The sequence below is a fragment of the Crocodylus siamensis genome, chromosome 8 (assembly GCF_052110815.1).
Source record: "Crocodylus siamensis isolate JL-2025a chromosome 8, ASM5211081v1, whole genome shotgun sequence".
In the NCBI taxonomy this organism is placed as follows: domain Eukaryota; kingdom Metazoa; phylum Chordata; order Crocodylia; family Crocodylidae; genus Crocodylus; species Crocodylus siamensis.
In genome coordinates this window covers 55,687,948-55,703,610 of record NC_143402.1, presented here as the reverse complement: position 1 = coordinate 55,703,610, position 15,663 = coordinate 55,687,948, and the positions used below count along the sequence as shown (strand labels likewise).

At 56.9% G+C, this 15,663-nt stretch overlaps 1 protein-coding gene and 1 pseudogene across 8 annotated transcripts; one reads left to right on the top strand and one right to left on the bottom strand.

Annotated features, from left to right (window-relative positions):
* Positions 1–55: 55 nt before the first annotated feature.
* LOC149858651 (C-type lectin domain family 17, member A-like) lies at positions 56–11,038 on the top strand. Of its 8 annotated transcripts, none has more exons than XM_090060427.1 (12): positions 56–1,439; positions 2,226–2,366; positions 3,049–3,111; positions 3,497–3,532; positions 3,875–3,910; positions 6,368–6,490; positions 7,632–7,685; positions 8,391–8,468; positions 9,073–9,168; positions 9,541–9,692; positions 10,099–10,208; positions 10,447–11,038. In XM_090060427.1, the coding sequence occupies exons 1-12, from the start codon at positions 1,367–1,369 to the stop codon at positions 10,577–10,579; spliced, it is 1,095 nt and encodes a 364-aa protein (XP_089916553.1). In that variant the 5' UTR covers positions 56–1,366; the 3' UTR covers positions 10,580–11,038. The 8 variants fall into 8 exon arrangements, with proteins under 8 accessions (XP_089916553.1, XP_089916552.1, XP_089916557.1 ...); XM_090060426.1 differs by having other exon boundaries at positions 3,046–3,111; XM_090060431.1 differs by having other exon boundaries at positions 3,046–3,111; positions 10,398–10,529.
* Positions 5,356–5,514, bottom strand: LOC149858652 (U2 spliceosomal RNA; annotated as a pseudogene).
* Positions 11,039–15,663: the final 4,625 nt, after the last annotated feature.

Below are 15,663 nucleotides of genomic sequence, written 5' to 3'. Positions count from 1 at the left end.
TCCGGGTTCTCACCTATAGTGCACGGGATGGGGGGCGCCTGGCAGTTGTAGTCATGGGCGCAGCCTCCCTGTGCTCGGGGACCCCAGTCCTTGGGGGGAACCCCCACCATCACCCAGTGCTGTAGGAAGAGGGGGGTGAGCAAGGTGACCGTCTTGGGTGCTGAAGGAAAGTGGCAACAGGTGCTGTCTAGCCTAGGCAGACGCAAGATGCAGCTGCAAGTGGCTTGTTTTGGGGGGTGTGGGTGGCTCCCGCCGCTGCATACACTCCCGGGCAAGGATGGGGGCACGTGTGCCCCCCGATCTGTGTGTGGGGTGTGGGCAGACTGCTGCTGCAGGCTTTGCCCCAGCAGCAAACTGTAGCTACAGTACTGCCGTCACCCCACTGGGAGGCAAGTGGGGGAAGAATCCAGGCCCCCCACCAGGCCTGGTCTGGATCTATCAGCCCCTCTCATGTTAGCTCCCTGCAGTCTCCAGGCCTCTGCCTCCCTCCTACCCCCAGCTCAGGCCCCTCCCAGGCTGTCTGGGAAAATGCCTCAGCCTCCGGTGGTCCTGGAAGAGCTTTGGCCCTGGTTCTGTCTTGCATCAGTCCTGGCTCTGTCTTGCATGATGGCCGGAAGCAGCTGCTGCTGTTATGCATGGGGGATCCCAATCTTCCCCGTTTTGTGGCCTGCTTCCCCAAGTGATTGCAGCCCCCTGATGCCCCCCCTGCTACTGCCCCAAGGCCTCTTGCCTGCCCCTGTCCCCCCACAGCCATGCCTCAGCCCTGCAGAGTGGGGTGTAACACTAAGCCTAGTGAGCCTTGTTCTGCCACCACCCCTCTCCCCTGGGACACGGTGACGTGAGAGCCTGTGTTTGATACGCGTGAGTTGCTGCAAACGTCCCCTCCCCTGCTGCAGCTGCTGGGGGCTATTTTAAGCCTGGGCTGGAGCCAAGAACAAAACCTTCCCTGAACCTCTGGGGACTGAGGTCTGGGCTGGGGCCAGCAAGGGGCTACCCTGCACCCAGGCTGAACCGCAGGGACCATCTCAGTGGGGTCTGGATGCAATGAGCAGCCCCCCTCAACCTCTCCTGTCAGCTCTGGCCTGAGCCCCACCCCCCATGATGAGGTCATGGACAGCAGTCTGGGTCCTTGGAGGGGTAACATAGTGATCCAACTGAGCACCTGTGCCCCACCCCAGAGGTAGCCGCATTCACGGGGTTTCTGATGACACTTGCATCCGGGTTTCACTTCTGCTCTAGGCCGGGGGAGGGCAGGAGGGAGCTGTGACAGTACTGGGGAAAGGAAGAGGGGATTAGTACTCTGCACCAACGGGCAGGCAGGAGACAGCAGGGCTGAGCAGGTGCCCTGTGTCTGACTGAGCCCATCATGGCGCATGAGAGCCTCTATGGGAACTGGATGGGCAAGGCACGGTTCATGGGCCGGAAGGGGCCACACAAAGGTAGGGGCAGGGGTGTGGGGCAAGTGGCTGGGACACACAAGGAAGGGTGTGGTATGGCATGGCAAGGGGAGCCAGTAGAGCTTACTAGCCAAGCAGGGTTGGGCCTGGTCAATTCTGGGATGGGAGACATCCCATGGGGTTAGCAGGACTGGCTTGATGCCCCACAGTGGCACTTGGGGGCACTGTGGGGGTTGTCCCCTTGAGGCTGTGAAAGGTACCTCCCCCAACAGATGGGGTATGAACCCAGGTGTCCTGGCCAAACTCCAGCTCACACCTTTTCCCGCTGAAAATCAGATGCTTCCGTTTTTACCTCAAGCCGCTGTGCTGTAGTGGAAGTGGGATGCACTTTCCCTCAAACTGAGCATCCACATCCTAACATTGTGCAACAGGTCCATGTTATACCCTGTCTCTGCTGTCTCATCCCAGAGTCAGCTGAATCCCTGTTATACCTGTCTCTTCCCCCACCCCAGAGCCAGCTGCATCTCAGCACTGGGCAAGGGGCCCTCTTTTAAGCAGTTCCTGATGCCCCACCCCAGAGCCAACCGCATCCTATACACTTCAGGACCCCACTTTGTGTTCCAAGCTGAGGTCTGCCCCTGCTTCTGGTGTCCACATGACCCTCCTGCAGCTCCACTCTTCTCTGGGGTCCACCTGGTCATAGGGGGTTGTGATCTGGAGGTTGGAGTGGGTTGGAAAGAGGTGCCTGAAGGAGGGGGGTGACAGGGAGTCTCTGAGCACAGACTGCCCCAGGAGGATCAAGGGATCTCCAAGTTGCTCTCCCCCCAGAACTCCCCCCGGTGCCCAGCAATGACGACGACGACTATGAGAACGCGGGCATGGAGGAAGGGACTCGGCATCCGCCCCCAAAACCCCCCGGGCCCAAGGGCAAGGCAGGAGTCCCAAGACGCAAGAGACAAGGGGCAGCAGGTACTGCAGGGTACAGTGATGTCATGGGGGGCCTGGGAACAGGGTGATGTCATGACAGGGTCATGGAGGAGCAAGGTGATATGATGGGGATGGATGACATGATGTCATTGCTGGGTAAGAAAATGGGAGTAAGGTGATGTCATGGGAACATTGGAGGGCATGGTGATGTCACAGTTGGGAAAGAATGGGAAGGGATAATGTCATAGGTGCATTGGGATCATGGAGATCATCATGGGGGCATGGTGATGTCACAGCTGGGGAAGAATGGAAATAAAGGGATGCCACGGGAACATTGGGGGTATGGTAATGTCATGGCTGGGTAGCACTGGAAGCAGGGTGATATCATGGTAAAGGGGGTAGGTGGGCATGGTGATGCTATGGTGGGGGGCCATGGGGACAGTGATATCATGTCAGAAGGCCTTGAGGGGACAAGGTAATGACGTGGTGGGGATGGTGGGGCATGATGATGTCACAGCAGGGGAAGAATGGGGACAGAGGGGTGTCATACAGGATGGGATAATGTCATGGTTGGAGTAGCACTGGGGATGGGGTGATGTCATGGTGGGGTTGTGGGTCATAGATCATGGTGATTTCATGGCTGGCCGGGAAAGCGGGGGGCGGTGAGACAGCCGACACCTGCTTCCTCCCCTGTGACCCTCTGACTCTCTCTTCCCCCCAGCAGCTGCCCTGGCCCCAGCTCCAGCTCCAGCTCCAGCTCCAGTTCCAGCCCGGCCTCGCCATGACGGTGAGTGACCCCCCCCCCACTGGGACCTGCTGGGCCTAGGGGAAGACATGGCACATAGCAGCTCTGGCACTGCCAGGCTAGTGCATGTCCATGCACCTGCCAGCAGGTACACATGCCCAGCGTGTATGTGCATCTGGCTAGCTGAGAGCTGAGGCATGTGCACACACGTGTACACAGGCATCAGGCCATGGGGGCCAGGAGGAGCCTGCTTTGAGCCAGCAGGATGCAGTGGGGTAGGTGCACATATACATGTGCATATGCCAGGGGGTGGTGCCATGTGCAGACACGTGAAGGCACATGCAGTCTGCCCCTGCCCAGGCTGTGGTGTATGCACCAGCTCCCACCCACCCTATGCAGCTGTTCTGACCCTCTCTTTTCCCTACAGGCCCCACAGCCACCCCAGCCAGGCCCCCCCAAGATGGTGAGTGACTGGCCTGGGGCAGCATGTGCGTGCTTGCATGCATGTGTGCAACACTGGCTGGAGCCTGCCAGAGCAGTGTGTGTATATGTGTGTGTACATGTGTATATATGTGCCTATGTACGTGTGTGTGCACATGTATATGTACATGTGTGCAGCCTGGAGCGGCTGGATCACACACTAGTCAGCAGGGGGAGGGGTGTCTCTGAGTGTCCTGAGGGGTGTCCTCACATGCCGCTGAGTGTGCCAGTAGGCAGGGGGCAGCAGGATGTTCATCCATGCACACGTGTACTCACACACACGTGCCCCCCATGAGGCTGCTCTGACCCTTTCTTCCCCCCACAGGTCCAATAGCCACCCCAATCAGGACCCCTCAAGATGGTGAGTGACCCCCAAACTCCCCCTCTCCTATAGCTTGGACCTGGTGGGTAGCACTGGGGAGATATTGCGGGAAGCTTAGGGCCAGGACAGCTCTGCCCACATGCACACATGTACACGCACTGCTCTGATGTGCTGCAACCAGCAGAGGGCAGCAGTCTCTCTCTCTCTCTCTCTTTCTCTCACACACGCACACACATGCGCGCACACACGCGCGCGTGCACCCCCCCTCCCCCGCAGGTGTCCAGGGCGCGTGCACATATTGTGCCATATCCCAGCCAGCAGGGTGCACAGTCTCGCTCTCCCTCTCTCACACACCCACACATACTTCCACATGTACCCATGTACACACATGTTCTGCCATATGTCAGCCAGCAGGGGGCCACAGTGTGTATGTGGATGCATGCATTTACACATATATACACACAAAGAACCCAAGCAGGCAAGGTTCTTTGGGTAGATATGATGTCTTTTATTAGACCAACTCAATAGCTGGGAAAATTGTTCTTTGCAAGCTTCCCTATGCCTGACAAAAGGTTTTTGGTGCCTGGAAGCTTGCAAAGAACATTTTTTCCAACTATTTAGATGATCTAATAAAAGATATCACAGCTACCCAAAGAACCTTGTCTGCCTGTGTCCGTAGAATAACATGACTACAACCAGCAACCCCCCCCCACACACAACCTAGGCATTCCACACACATTCTGCCATATCCCAACCAGCAGGGGGCAGCAGCATGCACATAGATAGGCAAATGTATATACACACAAACACACAAGCACAATGCTCTGATGGGCCCTAGACCAGCAAGTCTCAACCTGTGCATTGCAACCCAAAAATGGGTCGCAAGAATATATGAAAGGGTCACAAACAAACTTGAAAAATTGATCACCAAACTTTAAAAATGAATTATCCTTTAACGGAGAAAAACATGGGAAACTGTGCCTTTTCCCTTGCAGGCCGTCAAGAGTTCCAGCCTGCAAGGGGCTGATTGGGGTCCCCCCACATCTCCCACCCCACCCCACACACTGGGAGGCTGGGGCCTGGGGGCAGTGGGTTGGGAGTGAGGGGCACTGGACTGAGACTGGCCACCGATGTTTACAAATGGGTCCTGGTACAAAAAAGGTTGAGAATCCATGCTGTAGACAGAAGGGAGCGGCGGTGTCTGGTCTCCCCTCCATCCACATGCTGATCTGACATACTTCAGCCAGCAGGAGGCGGCAGTCTCTCTCTCTCTCTGTCTTATACCCCCCGAGTGTTTCACACATACATGCATGTACACACTTGTACACACACACTTTCTGCCATATCTGAGCCAACAGGACTGGCTGCAGTGTGCACTGAGATGCATGTATGTACACATGCTCTTCTGATGTGCTCCAGCCAGCAGGGGGCAGTGGTCTCTCTCTCTCTCTCTCACACACACGCACACGCTTTTTTTTTCCTGTTTTTTTTGCACTGGTCCTGGAAGCACTGTAATACCAGGTCAATGCATGGAGTGGATGGAGCACGCTCCGGTTCCACCACCCAATACCAAAAAGAATCTGCTCAATATAGACCTCCGATGGAGGACATATCAAAGACAATCACCTGCCCTAGGGAGCTCGCCTACGTGGTCACGCGCGCGCACCTCTCCTTCCTTCTCCATCATCTGCCCCCAGCCCCCCCTCCACCCAAGGGCCCCATGCCCTCCCCCTTCCACTTGCCTTGGGGTGGGCAGAACTGCTCCCACTACCCCCCAGCTCCAAGCTCTGACACCACCTGTCCCCTGGGGATCACAGGGGTATCAGAGGCCCATCCTGCTGTGCCCCTGCCCCTACCTCCCCTTACTTCCCTCTTCCTGCCCCTCCCATCCCCAAGACTGACTTCAATCTTAAAAGCCCATCCCTTCTGAAGTGGTCTTCCCCCAGGCAGTCCAGCTCCCAGAAAGAGGTAGGGGGGTGGAGGCTTCTGGGAGTGTGGGGTGTCCTTGGAGGCTGCAGGGAAAAGTATGGGGGGGGGCAATTCCTCCTGGACATCAGGGGGCACTGTTCAGGGGGGGCAGGATAGGGGTCCAGCAGGGGGCACTGGGCTGGGGAGGATGGATGGGGAGTATCAAGCCGGGAGTGCTGTTCTGGGGGAGCAGGGTGGGGGTCCAGCTACAGGGGTGGGCAGGGGTATCAAGTAGAAGGTGCTGAGCTAGGGAGTAGATGAGGGGGTATAAAATGAGGGCCACTGTGCTGCAGGGTAGATGGGGATATACAGCAGGGGGCACTGTGCTGGGGGGTAGAAGGGGGTATTCAGCGGGGACACTGAGCTGGGGGGACAGATGGGGGGATCCAGCAGGTGGTTCTGGGTTGGAGGGGTCCAACAAGGGGCACTGTGCTGGCAGTTCATTGTATTCTACAGCCCCTCCAGGATCCTCTCCTGGCAGGAGAGACACCCCCCACCAAGCCATGACCCCCCACCTATGCCCCACAGCCCTTCCCCTGCCCCTGGGCGTAGGTGCACGGTGCCGATCCCGACCCTCCCTGGTGATGTACACACTGCTGGGCATCTGCCTGCTCATATGCGCTGCCAGCTTAACATTCAGCCTCATGAATCGTGAGTCTTGCACAGCCCTGAGGGTGTGAGGGAGTGGGGAGAGTGGCTTGTCCCAGGCACTGCACAGCCATTGAGGAGAGGGGGTGCAGAACTGGGGTGTCCAAGACTGCAGGGGGGCAAATTTTTTTTTTTAAATTGTAGCATTTTATTAGAAAGCAGTCTACATCAAACAGATTTAAAAAGCTTGAAACTGCAGGGGGGGCAATGCTTCATTAGTGAAACTATCACCCATGATGTACTGCACTTCTCAGCATGCCCCGCTGCTCCCAGCCTGCCTAGCGCTCCCTTCCCAGACAGTGAAAGTGTGTTGCATCAAGGGAGATATCGTTTTGATGCCTCATGCCCCCCTTGCCATGTTTCCCATGATGCACTGCATTTCCCACAATGCACTGTTCTCCTTCCCTCTTCTCCATAGCCCCTTTACTAGGCCTCTTTCCCATGATGCACTGTTCCCCTTTCCCAATAAGTGGCACCATGATGCTTCATGGGAGATGCAGTTTTGATGCCACAACCTTTGACTTCCTAGGCGTGCCTGGCTCCTATTTCCCATGATGCATTGCAATTCCCAGCTTGCATAGCACCCCCCCGAAGTGGCACCGTGGTGCATCATGGGAAATGCAGGTTCTGTGCCTCAGTCCCCCTTTTCCCCTCTGGACCTAGGCTGCCCATGTCCTAGGATTAACTGTATTTCCCCCCAGTGCACTGAATCCCTGCCCCAGGAAGTGGCACCATAGTGCATCATGGGAGCTGGAGTTCAGATATCTTTGGCTCCTTTTACCTACCTTATCCTGACTGGGCCACAACTCCCATGATGCACTGGGCCTGGTGAAGCCGTACATTGTGGGAGATGGAGTCTGGTTGAGGGGTGTTGACAGGAGGCAGCCTGGGCTGGGGAGCGCCCAAGGCCTTGGCCAGCTGTGGCGAGACGGAACTCTTCCCCCATTCTGCAGAGGAGTAAACTGAGGCCTGGCCTGGCCTACCCCCCCACCTCATTCCAAACTCCCATGAACTTTCCTTGGGGGGCTTCATGCTTTGCTGGGAACAGAAACCTGTCCCAGACCAGCCCAGCTCAGCTCAGGCGGGTGGGGAGGGTGCCTCATACAGCTCCAAGCACCCCCAGCTCCCTATACCTCCACCACAGAGCCCGCAACCCAGCAGGAGCTGCAGGCGCAAGTCTCCTCCTGGCCCATGAACGGTGAGTGCCCTGGGCCCCTGACCTTGCTGTGGGGGGTTGGGTCATGCTGTGGGGGGTGACTTGGGGGCCTGTCAGTCGGGGGGAGGCAGGGGGTTCCGTAATGCAGCTAAAAGAGGGTAATAGGCATGACACAAAACTTGGCCAGGGTGGGGGGAGGTCCCTACATGGATCCCCAAGGGCTGCCTTAATTTCCATGATGGGACTCACAGCTGCACCCCCCACCCCAAGGCCTAGGCCCCTGAAGGGGTTTTTGAGTTGAGGGGCTGCATGTACATGGGATGAGGGAGTTTGCTGGGGTGGGGGCTTTTGAGGGCTGGAGAAGCTGAGGTGGGAGAGGGGGTAGGAGGCAGGTTATGCGCATGTGTGTGGGGGGGGATAGAGGGGGGCATGGTTGTTTGTGTGTGAACATGTCTGGGTAAGTGTGCATGCATGGGGGTTGTGTGCATGGTTGTGTGGGTGCAAGTACAGGCATATGGGGGGGTCTGTGTACGTGGTTGTGTGTGCACATCTATGCATGCCTGAATGGGTGTATGTGCAGTTATGTATGTACATGTGTGTGGGGCATGTGCAGGTGTGCCCACATGCATGTGTATGCCTGGGTGTGTGGATGCCCATGTGTGCTGAGACACAGACTAGTGAGGGTGCCGAGGGCGCTTGGGGGTGGAGAGCATCCCATCCCCTCACCTCCTGTGCTGGCTGTCACAGGCTCCCAGGAGTGGGAGAACTGGGCCTCCGTCCGCGCAGACCTGGAGATTGCTATGGCGGCTCTGCAGGATGCCCTGGGTGAGGCGGGCATGGGAGCTGGAGGGTGAGGGTGTGGGGGATGCATTGCCCAGGGATTCCTTGCATTGCCTGCCCTCTCCCTCCATAGCATGTGATGCCCATTACTCTCTAGTAGGTGTATTGTGGCAGCCCCTGGGGGCTTCATGCATGGACCTGCCCCCCCACCCTTGACTGGGTGGTGTTCTTTACCCTCTATTAGGCACATTACAGTAACCAGGGGGTGTGTGGGTGTAGGGTGGGGGAGGGGGTGCTAGGCCCTGTACCTACCCAGGAGAAGCTGCCATCACAGGACATCTGGGTCCTCTTATTCCTGGGAGATTGGGACTACCCCAGCATGCCTGGGGTCTCTGCTCAGCCCAGGAAGGGGGGACTGCTCCCTTTCCTCCCCTCCCCTGCCCACTTCCTTGATACCTGGGTTCTCGTCCCTGGACTGGGGAGAAAGGACTTGCTTCCAGCCCTGAGCCCCAGGAGCCTGGGTGGAGTGCAGTGCCTTGTAGGTATTCCTTGCTCCCCAGTGGGCACTAGAGCAGCCCCTAGGCTGGTTTGGGGGCAGGGCGGTGCCCATCATACCCAGGGAGCCACACTGACGGGGGTCTCTGGGCAGTGGCACTGGAGCACCGGGTGTCAAAGGCGCTGGCAGCAGCACGGCAGGACCATGAGGGCACCCAGCAGCAGATCAAAGCCTTCCAGAAAATGCTAGGTGAGGGGCCTGGACTTCTGGCTTCTCCGCTCTGCCTTGGAAGGGGACACTGACTGTTCCCTGGATGTCTGGGTTCTTTGCCCCGATCTGGGAGACTGGTGCCCTTCCCCCTCTCTACCCCAACCCACCCCAGATGCCTGGGTTCTCTTCACCTCTGGAAGGTAAAGTGGGCCCCAGTCCCACCACATACCTGGTTTTCTTCCATGCCCTGGGAAATAAGGTTATTCATCCCCTGCCACCCCTCCCCTTCCTGGATGCCTGGGTTCTCTATTCGTGCTGGGAGGGGAGCCTAGGGCTGTCCCAGGACACCTGGGTTCTCTGCTTCATCCTTGGAGCCCAGAGCCCCCCCAGATGTCTGGGTCCCCATTTCAGACACGGTGTGCCAGCAGTGCCCGCAGGGCTGGGCCTGGTTCCAGCGAACCTGCTACTACTTCTCCACGGCTGTGAAGACATGGCCTGAGGCCAAGGTGTTCTGTGCTGAGCACGGCGCCCACCTCGTCATCATCAACACGGAGGCAGAGCAGGTGCAGCCCCACGGCCATGGGCCCTTCCAGAAGGGGGCACTCCCAGCCCTGGCTGGGGGGGGAGTGCAGTGCATTGTGGGTACCCCAGGGAATGCATTGTGAGTTAAGAGATGCCTCGAGGTTGCTCTCACTGCTGCTGGGAGGGGGCAGAGCCATGTGGGGGTCACTGAGGGGTGTGGAAAGGGGCAGGGCCATATGGGAATCACTGAGAGGTCACTGTAGGGGGTCACAGAGGTGTGGAAGGGGGCGGGGCGCATGGGGAGTCATGTGGGAAAACCAGGCACGGAGGGGTGGGCCCCAGCAGGCAGGTGAGTGGCAGATCTGAGGGTGGGACCTAGGCGCAGGAGGGTGTGCTGTGGCAGACAGGGGTGTTGCCCTCTGCCCAACAACACCCTCTCTGCCCCAGGACTTCGTGGTGGAGACGGCAGCTGGGAAGCGCGGGCACTGGCTGGGGCTGAGCGACCAAGACACTGAGGCCAAGTGGCTCTGGGTTGACGGGACCTCCCTGACCCTCAGGTATGTGCCCCCCCAACCCCTAAATTTTCCCAGATTCCCTGGACCCCCCATGACCTCACAGAGCCCCTGGAACAACCGCCCCACCCTCTGGGAACCCCAGGCCCCCCCTAACACCATCAGTCCCTACCCAGGACCTCCCAGACTGCAACCCTGGCCCCCTAGACCTCTCCCCCCCTGTGATCCCTTCAGTTTCTCCAGGACCCTTCAGCAGCCCTGACTGGCAGCATCTCCTCCGCAGCTTCTGGAGCTCAGGGGAGCCCAACAACGCGGGCACTGAGAACTGCGTGACAATGCTGCCCGACGGGCGCTGGAACGATTTACACTGCTACAAAACCGACTACTGGATCTGCGAGATGCACTGGCTCTGCTAGGAGGGGAGTGCTGGGAGCTGGCTTAGAGTCCCCTCAGGGTGTCCCATGCCTCAGTTTCCCCTCCTGCCCTTATGGGACTCAGGGACTGCCCTTCCCTGGGTTCCTACCAGCCTCTTTGCCCCCTCCAGATACCCTTGCACACCTCCCCTCTCTGTGGGATGGAGGAAAACATGGGGAGCACCTACTTTGGTGGTGCTGAGGTGCAGATATGGAGGGCTTTCCCCTTTCTGAGGGACCTGGGGGTACTGGGTGGGTGCTGGAAGACTGTCAGCAGTGGTGGTGGGGCTTGTGACTCCTTGAGGGAATCCAGGCATCTGGCCATGACCTGGCCTGTCCCCACCAGGCCTCTCCACTCTGTCCTGCAGCCAGGGGCCATGTCTGCACACATGGTTCACTGTGCTCATTAAAGCTAATGAGCAGTCTCCTGCCTGGAACACGTGGGGCCTTGTCTGTGCCTAGGCTGAGTTGGGTGGGGGGGAGGGTCAGGCTGCCTCTTTTCAGGGGGGAGACCTCGGAGGGGTTTATTCTGGTAGGGGGCAGGGAATGGGGGGAGAGAACTGGAGAGAACCCCCCAGAGGAGTAACAGGGCAGTGGGTCAGGGGATTCAGGTGACTCCAGGCACAGCCTGTGGAGGGCAGGCAGAGGCACAGGGAGGAAGCGATAGCGCGGTGGCTGAACATGTGTAGACTTGGTACCTACATGTTCCAGATGGAGCCTCCCAAGACACATCAAGGCTCCTACCCCCCTCAGCCCAAGAGGAGGGTACAATGGGGTAAAAGTCCCCCTGCAAGAGGTGAGAGGTGGGCATCATCCTGTGTGCAAGGATCTGGTCTGGCCTGCAGTAGCCACTAGGAGTGGCCTGGGGGTCAGTGAGCAAGGAGCACTGAGGCCCCAAGCCTTGGCAGAGGGCACAGGGACTGAGCTCCAGGAGTGCAGAGAGGGGTGATGTGAGAGGCAGGATCCTTGAAGTGAGCCGAGATCCAGGCCTATGGCTCAGTGGTTCCCAGGAACATCCCAGGTCAGGGGCAGGAAAAGCCACAGCCAAAGGAAGAGAAGCAGCGAGTGGTGTTGCTGGTGCCACTGCCTGAGGCTGCCATGGTGCTGCTGAGGGGTGAGTCGTGCCTTCAGCAGCCAATGGGTGCAGAGATCTGGGGTGATCGCATTAGCCAGGGATGAGAGGCAGGTGTGGGAACTCAGGTGTTTGACCCATCCGGGCATGCCTGATTACTCAGAGGCCCAAAGGAATCCAGGTGGCAGGGGAAGTGCCCCAGTATGGACCCCTCAGCTGGGTCTGCAGGTGCCCCCATGTTGGATTCTGGCTTCCTCAGGAAATGTTGACTCTGCATTCACTTCTTGCTTGGCTATGGCAAGATACCATAATGTGTTGTGTACTGTATGCAGCTTTGTCCCCAAAGGGTCTGGCAGGCAGGGGATATGCCCTGGTGTTGAACCCCGAGGAGAGGGTCCTGTGGGCACCCCCTTGTTGGACTCTGGATCCCTTGGGAAACACAGACTCCTTGTGTTCTTTTTCTCAACTCTGGCAAAATACCATGATGTCCTGCATACCATGTGCAGCTCTTTCCCCCAAATAAGCCCTACCCCAACCCCAACTTTGGAGTGCATGTATGAAGTGAGCATGCTGATTTTCAGCTCTCCCCCTACTTGAGTTCCTTGGGTTGCATTGCAGCTAGCAAAGAAGATCCCCTGAGGCCTGGGGAGAGTACTAGGGTAGCTGGCATGGGGATATGAGCTGTGGAAGGTGAGGCTGAGGACAATCTGCCTGTCCCTGCAAAGGAGGTTGATGGAGATGGCCTGTTCTCTGAGGTGTATGGTGCTGTACACATAGGTGCCTGGGGATATACAGAGGCCGTTGGCCATGCCCGCAGGGAGGGGTCATAGATAGTGCTTCCTCTGCATGCACTTCCTCTGCAGCCACCAGGTCCTGGTGGCTGCCTAAAAACTCATCAGGGGAGATCAACAGCAAATAGGTAGAACCCTGTTCTCCCCAGCACCACCTGGGGTGACGAGGAGCAATGATAATAAGCTGATGGAGAATAGGTTTAGGTTAGAGATCAGAAGGCAATATTTTACAGGTAGGGTGTAAAAAAAATCTGGAACCAACTTCCCAGGGAAGTGGTCCTTGCCCCTACCTTGGGCAAATTCAAGAGGAGGTTAGAGGATCACCTCTCTGGGGTCTTGTGAACCCGGCATTCATTCCTGCCTGTGGCAGGGGGTCAGGCTAGATGATCAGTTCAGGTCCCTCCTGACCCTAGCTCCTGTGACACTATATTGTACCTTTATGCCCCGAACACCATGTCCTTGCTGCTGTGGACCATGCTGTTGGCTGCCATCACCTGGAAGTGTAAGTGGGGGGCAGGGGGTGGGCATGATGGAGTTAATTCAGTCCCCTGAACCCCAAACATAGCCTCTGGGGGGTTTCATGCAGTGGGTGCCCCCTTCTATACCTTCCCAGAGCTCAAGCTCCCAGAATCCCATGATGCAGGGGGAGGGACCTGTACCCTCCCATGCTGGCATCTGGGCAGGGCAGCGCAAGGGGGTGGTTTAGAAGTGATGCAGGGTGAGGGGGCAATCCAGCCCCTCACAGCTGGACAGCTCCCTATGCCTCTGCACAGGTGCCAAGATATCCTGGGTGCTGGAGATGCTGCGGATGGACCAGGCCCTAAGAGCCAATGGAACCCCCCCCTCCCTGCTCTGCCAACTGGCATGTTATTGTGTGACGGTGGGGGTGGGGGGGACCATGGCTAGGCTGGCTCAAAGCCATGGGCTTGCCTCCCATGGAGCAGAAGCTAGGATTTGAAGGGGGCAGGGGGTATATCATCCCTTCTCACATTTCCCCAGTGAAAGAGAAGGCTCTAGCTTTACTAAACATGGTGGGACTAGCACTAGAATATCAGAACAGAAGAACTGCTCTGTACTGGGCCTGACTGTGGGTCCATCTTGCCCATTCTCTTGTGTCCATGGGCAGATCTAGGATCTGGAAGGCGGCGGGGTGCAGATGGTTCATCACATAGAATGCAACATACTTTTTTCTCCAGTGAAAGAGAAACTAAAAGCTTTACTAGCAAGCTGAGGGGTGGGGTGGGGGGGAAGGAAACTCCTGCTTGAGCACTCAATTGAGGATCAAGGCAAAAGCCAATTATAAGTGTTGGAAGGTACATTGATTTGCTAGTATATATATAATATTTAAGAGCTATGACTATGGCACAGTCCCAGGATATTGTATCCTTGTCCTGGAGTCATTCTAGTTCAATGTATGTCTTTCACTCAGATTCTTAAAAAAAATCTCACCTTGAGCAGGGGTGGGCAAAATGTGGCCTGGGGGCCAGGTGTGGCCGGCCAGGCCATTCTGTCTGGCCTGTGGGGCCCCCAAATACTAATTTTCTAAATTTTTTTGTCTGCCCTGGGCTGCCTGTTATGTGGCTCTTGATGGCTTGCCAAAACTCAGTAAGCAGCTCTCTGCCCAAAATAATTGCCCGGCCCTGTTCTTGAGCATCTGGATGGTGCCTCCAGTACTTCAGGTTCAATGATTTCTACACCCTAGTTACATGATGATGATGATGATGATGATGATGATAATAATAATGTTATGAGTAATATTATAATAGAATTTGTACATGATATAGAATAGGATAGAATAGATAAATACTAATATTTGAAGTAAAAATGATAACACTAATAGTAATACTAATAATGATAACAGTAATAAGTATAACAACATTAATAATACTATCAGTAATAGTGGCAATGATACTGAAAAATGATAATGTGACAAAGGAGCTAACTAGTGACTAGTCACCATACCAACTTTCCCTCAGTCTAGGGCAGTCTGGCCTGTTTCGCCTACCTCAACTTGTTATTTACCTGATGAACAAATACAGGAGGCTGCCCATTTAATGCCCTCATGCCTAGGGCATTACACACAGCTCTGACCTATATACCATGTCCCATGCCTCACAAATAGCATCCATATTGCACAGTGCCTTATACCAGCCTATGTTCCAGGGTCTTGCTCAGGACTTTCGCTCCCCCCTGGAGCTTGCCATCACTATGTTGTCACACTGTGAATTAAGCTACCCACTATAACTCCCCCAGCCCCTTACTGGCCACCACTGACCTTTGGCTCTGCTTCCCCCAGGTATCCTTAGACGTGCTCTGCATGCCCTCTCTGAAGCCCAGCTCTGCCTCTTGCCTGCCTTCTCCTCCACCCCCCACTGGGGCAACAATTTACTCCCTTTAGTGGGGCCCACTCATTAAACTACTTTAGTGCAGCCCTTCAGGTCACCCCTTGCAACCCTACACTGCACCCACAACTGCATAACCCTCAGGCCTCCCTCACGGCCTTACTCTGCGCGTGCTGCTCTCTTCCTCTGTCCCTTACTGGGGCCAACACTCTACCCTAATACTGACACCTATGGGCCTCGAGGTCCAACAACGTGGGGGACAAGAACTGCATGATGGTGCAGCACAATGGGTGCTGGAATGACCTGACCTGCTGGGACACCGAGTACTGGATCTGTGAGATGCGCTGGCTCTGCTAGGGCCCTGACCACCCCCCCCCAGGACCCCAAGATCTCCCCTGCTCTCACTTTTCTATAGGCCCCCAAACCACTCTGGTTCAGCGCCTCCAGCCACCTCCACCCCCTGCTCAGCTCACACCAGCATCAACCCCTGGGTGAAGCGGGTTGGGAACTGGGTTTCGGTACCCCTGGGGGCCCCGTGCCTCAGTTTCCCTTCCTGCCTCTTGGGGACTCAGGGGTTGCCTGTTGCTCTGAGTAAGGGGTTACTGACCCCTGCTCCCTGGGGTCCCTGCCTGCCTCTTTCCCCTCTGGACCTCTCTGCCTTCCCCCTCTGCCCTCTTCCTGTGAAGTGCCTCAGAGGCTGAGACGTGGGGGACTCCTTTCTACCCTGGGGGTGCTGGGGGACAGATGCGAGTCCTTTCCCCTGTCTGATGGGCCTGGGGGCACTGAGCTGGGAGGGAAGCCTGGCAGCAGCCTGGGCTTATGACTCTTTGTGGGAACCCAGGCATCTGGCTGCAGCCTGGCTTATCCCCACCAGGCCTCGGT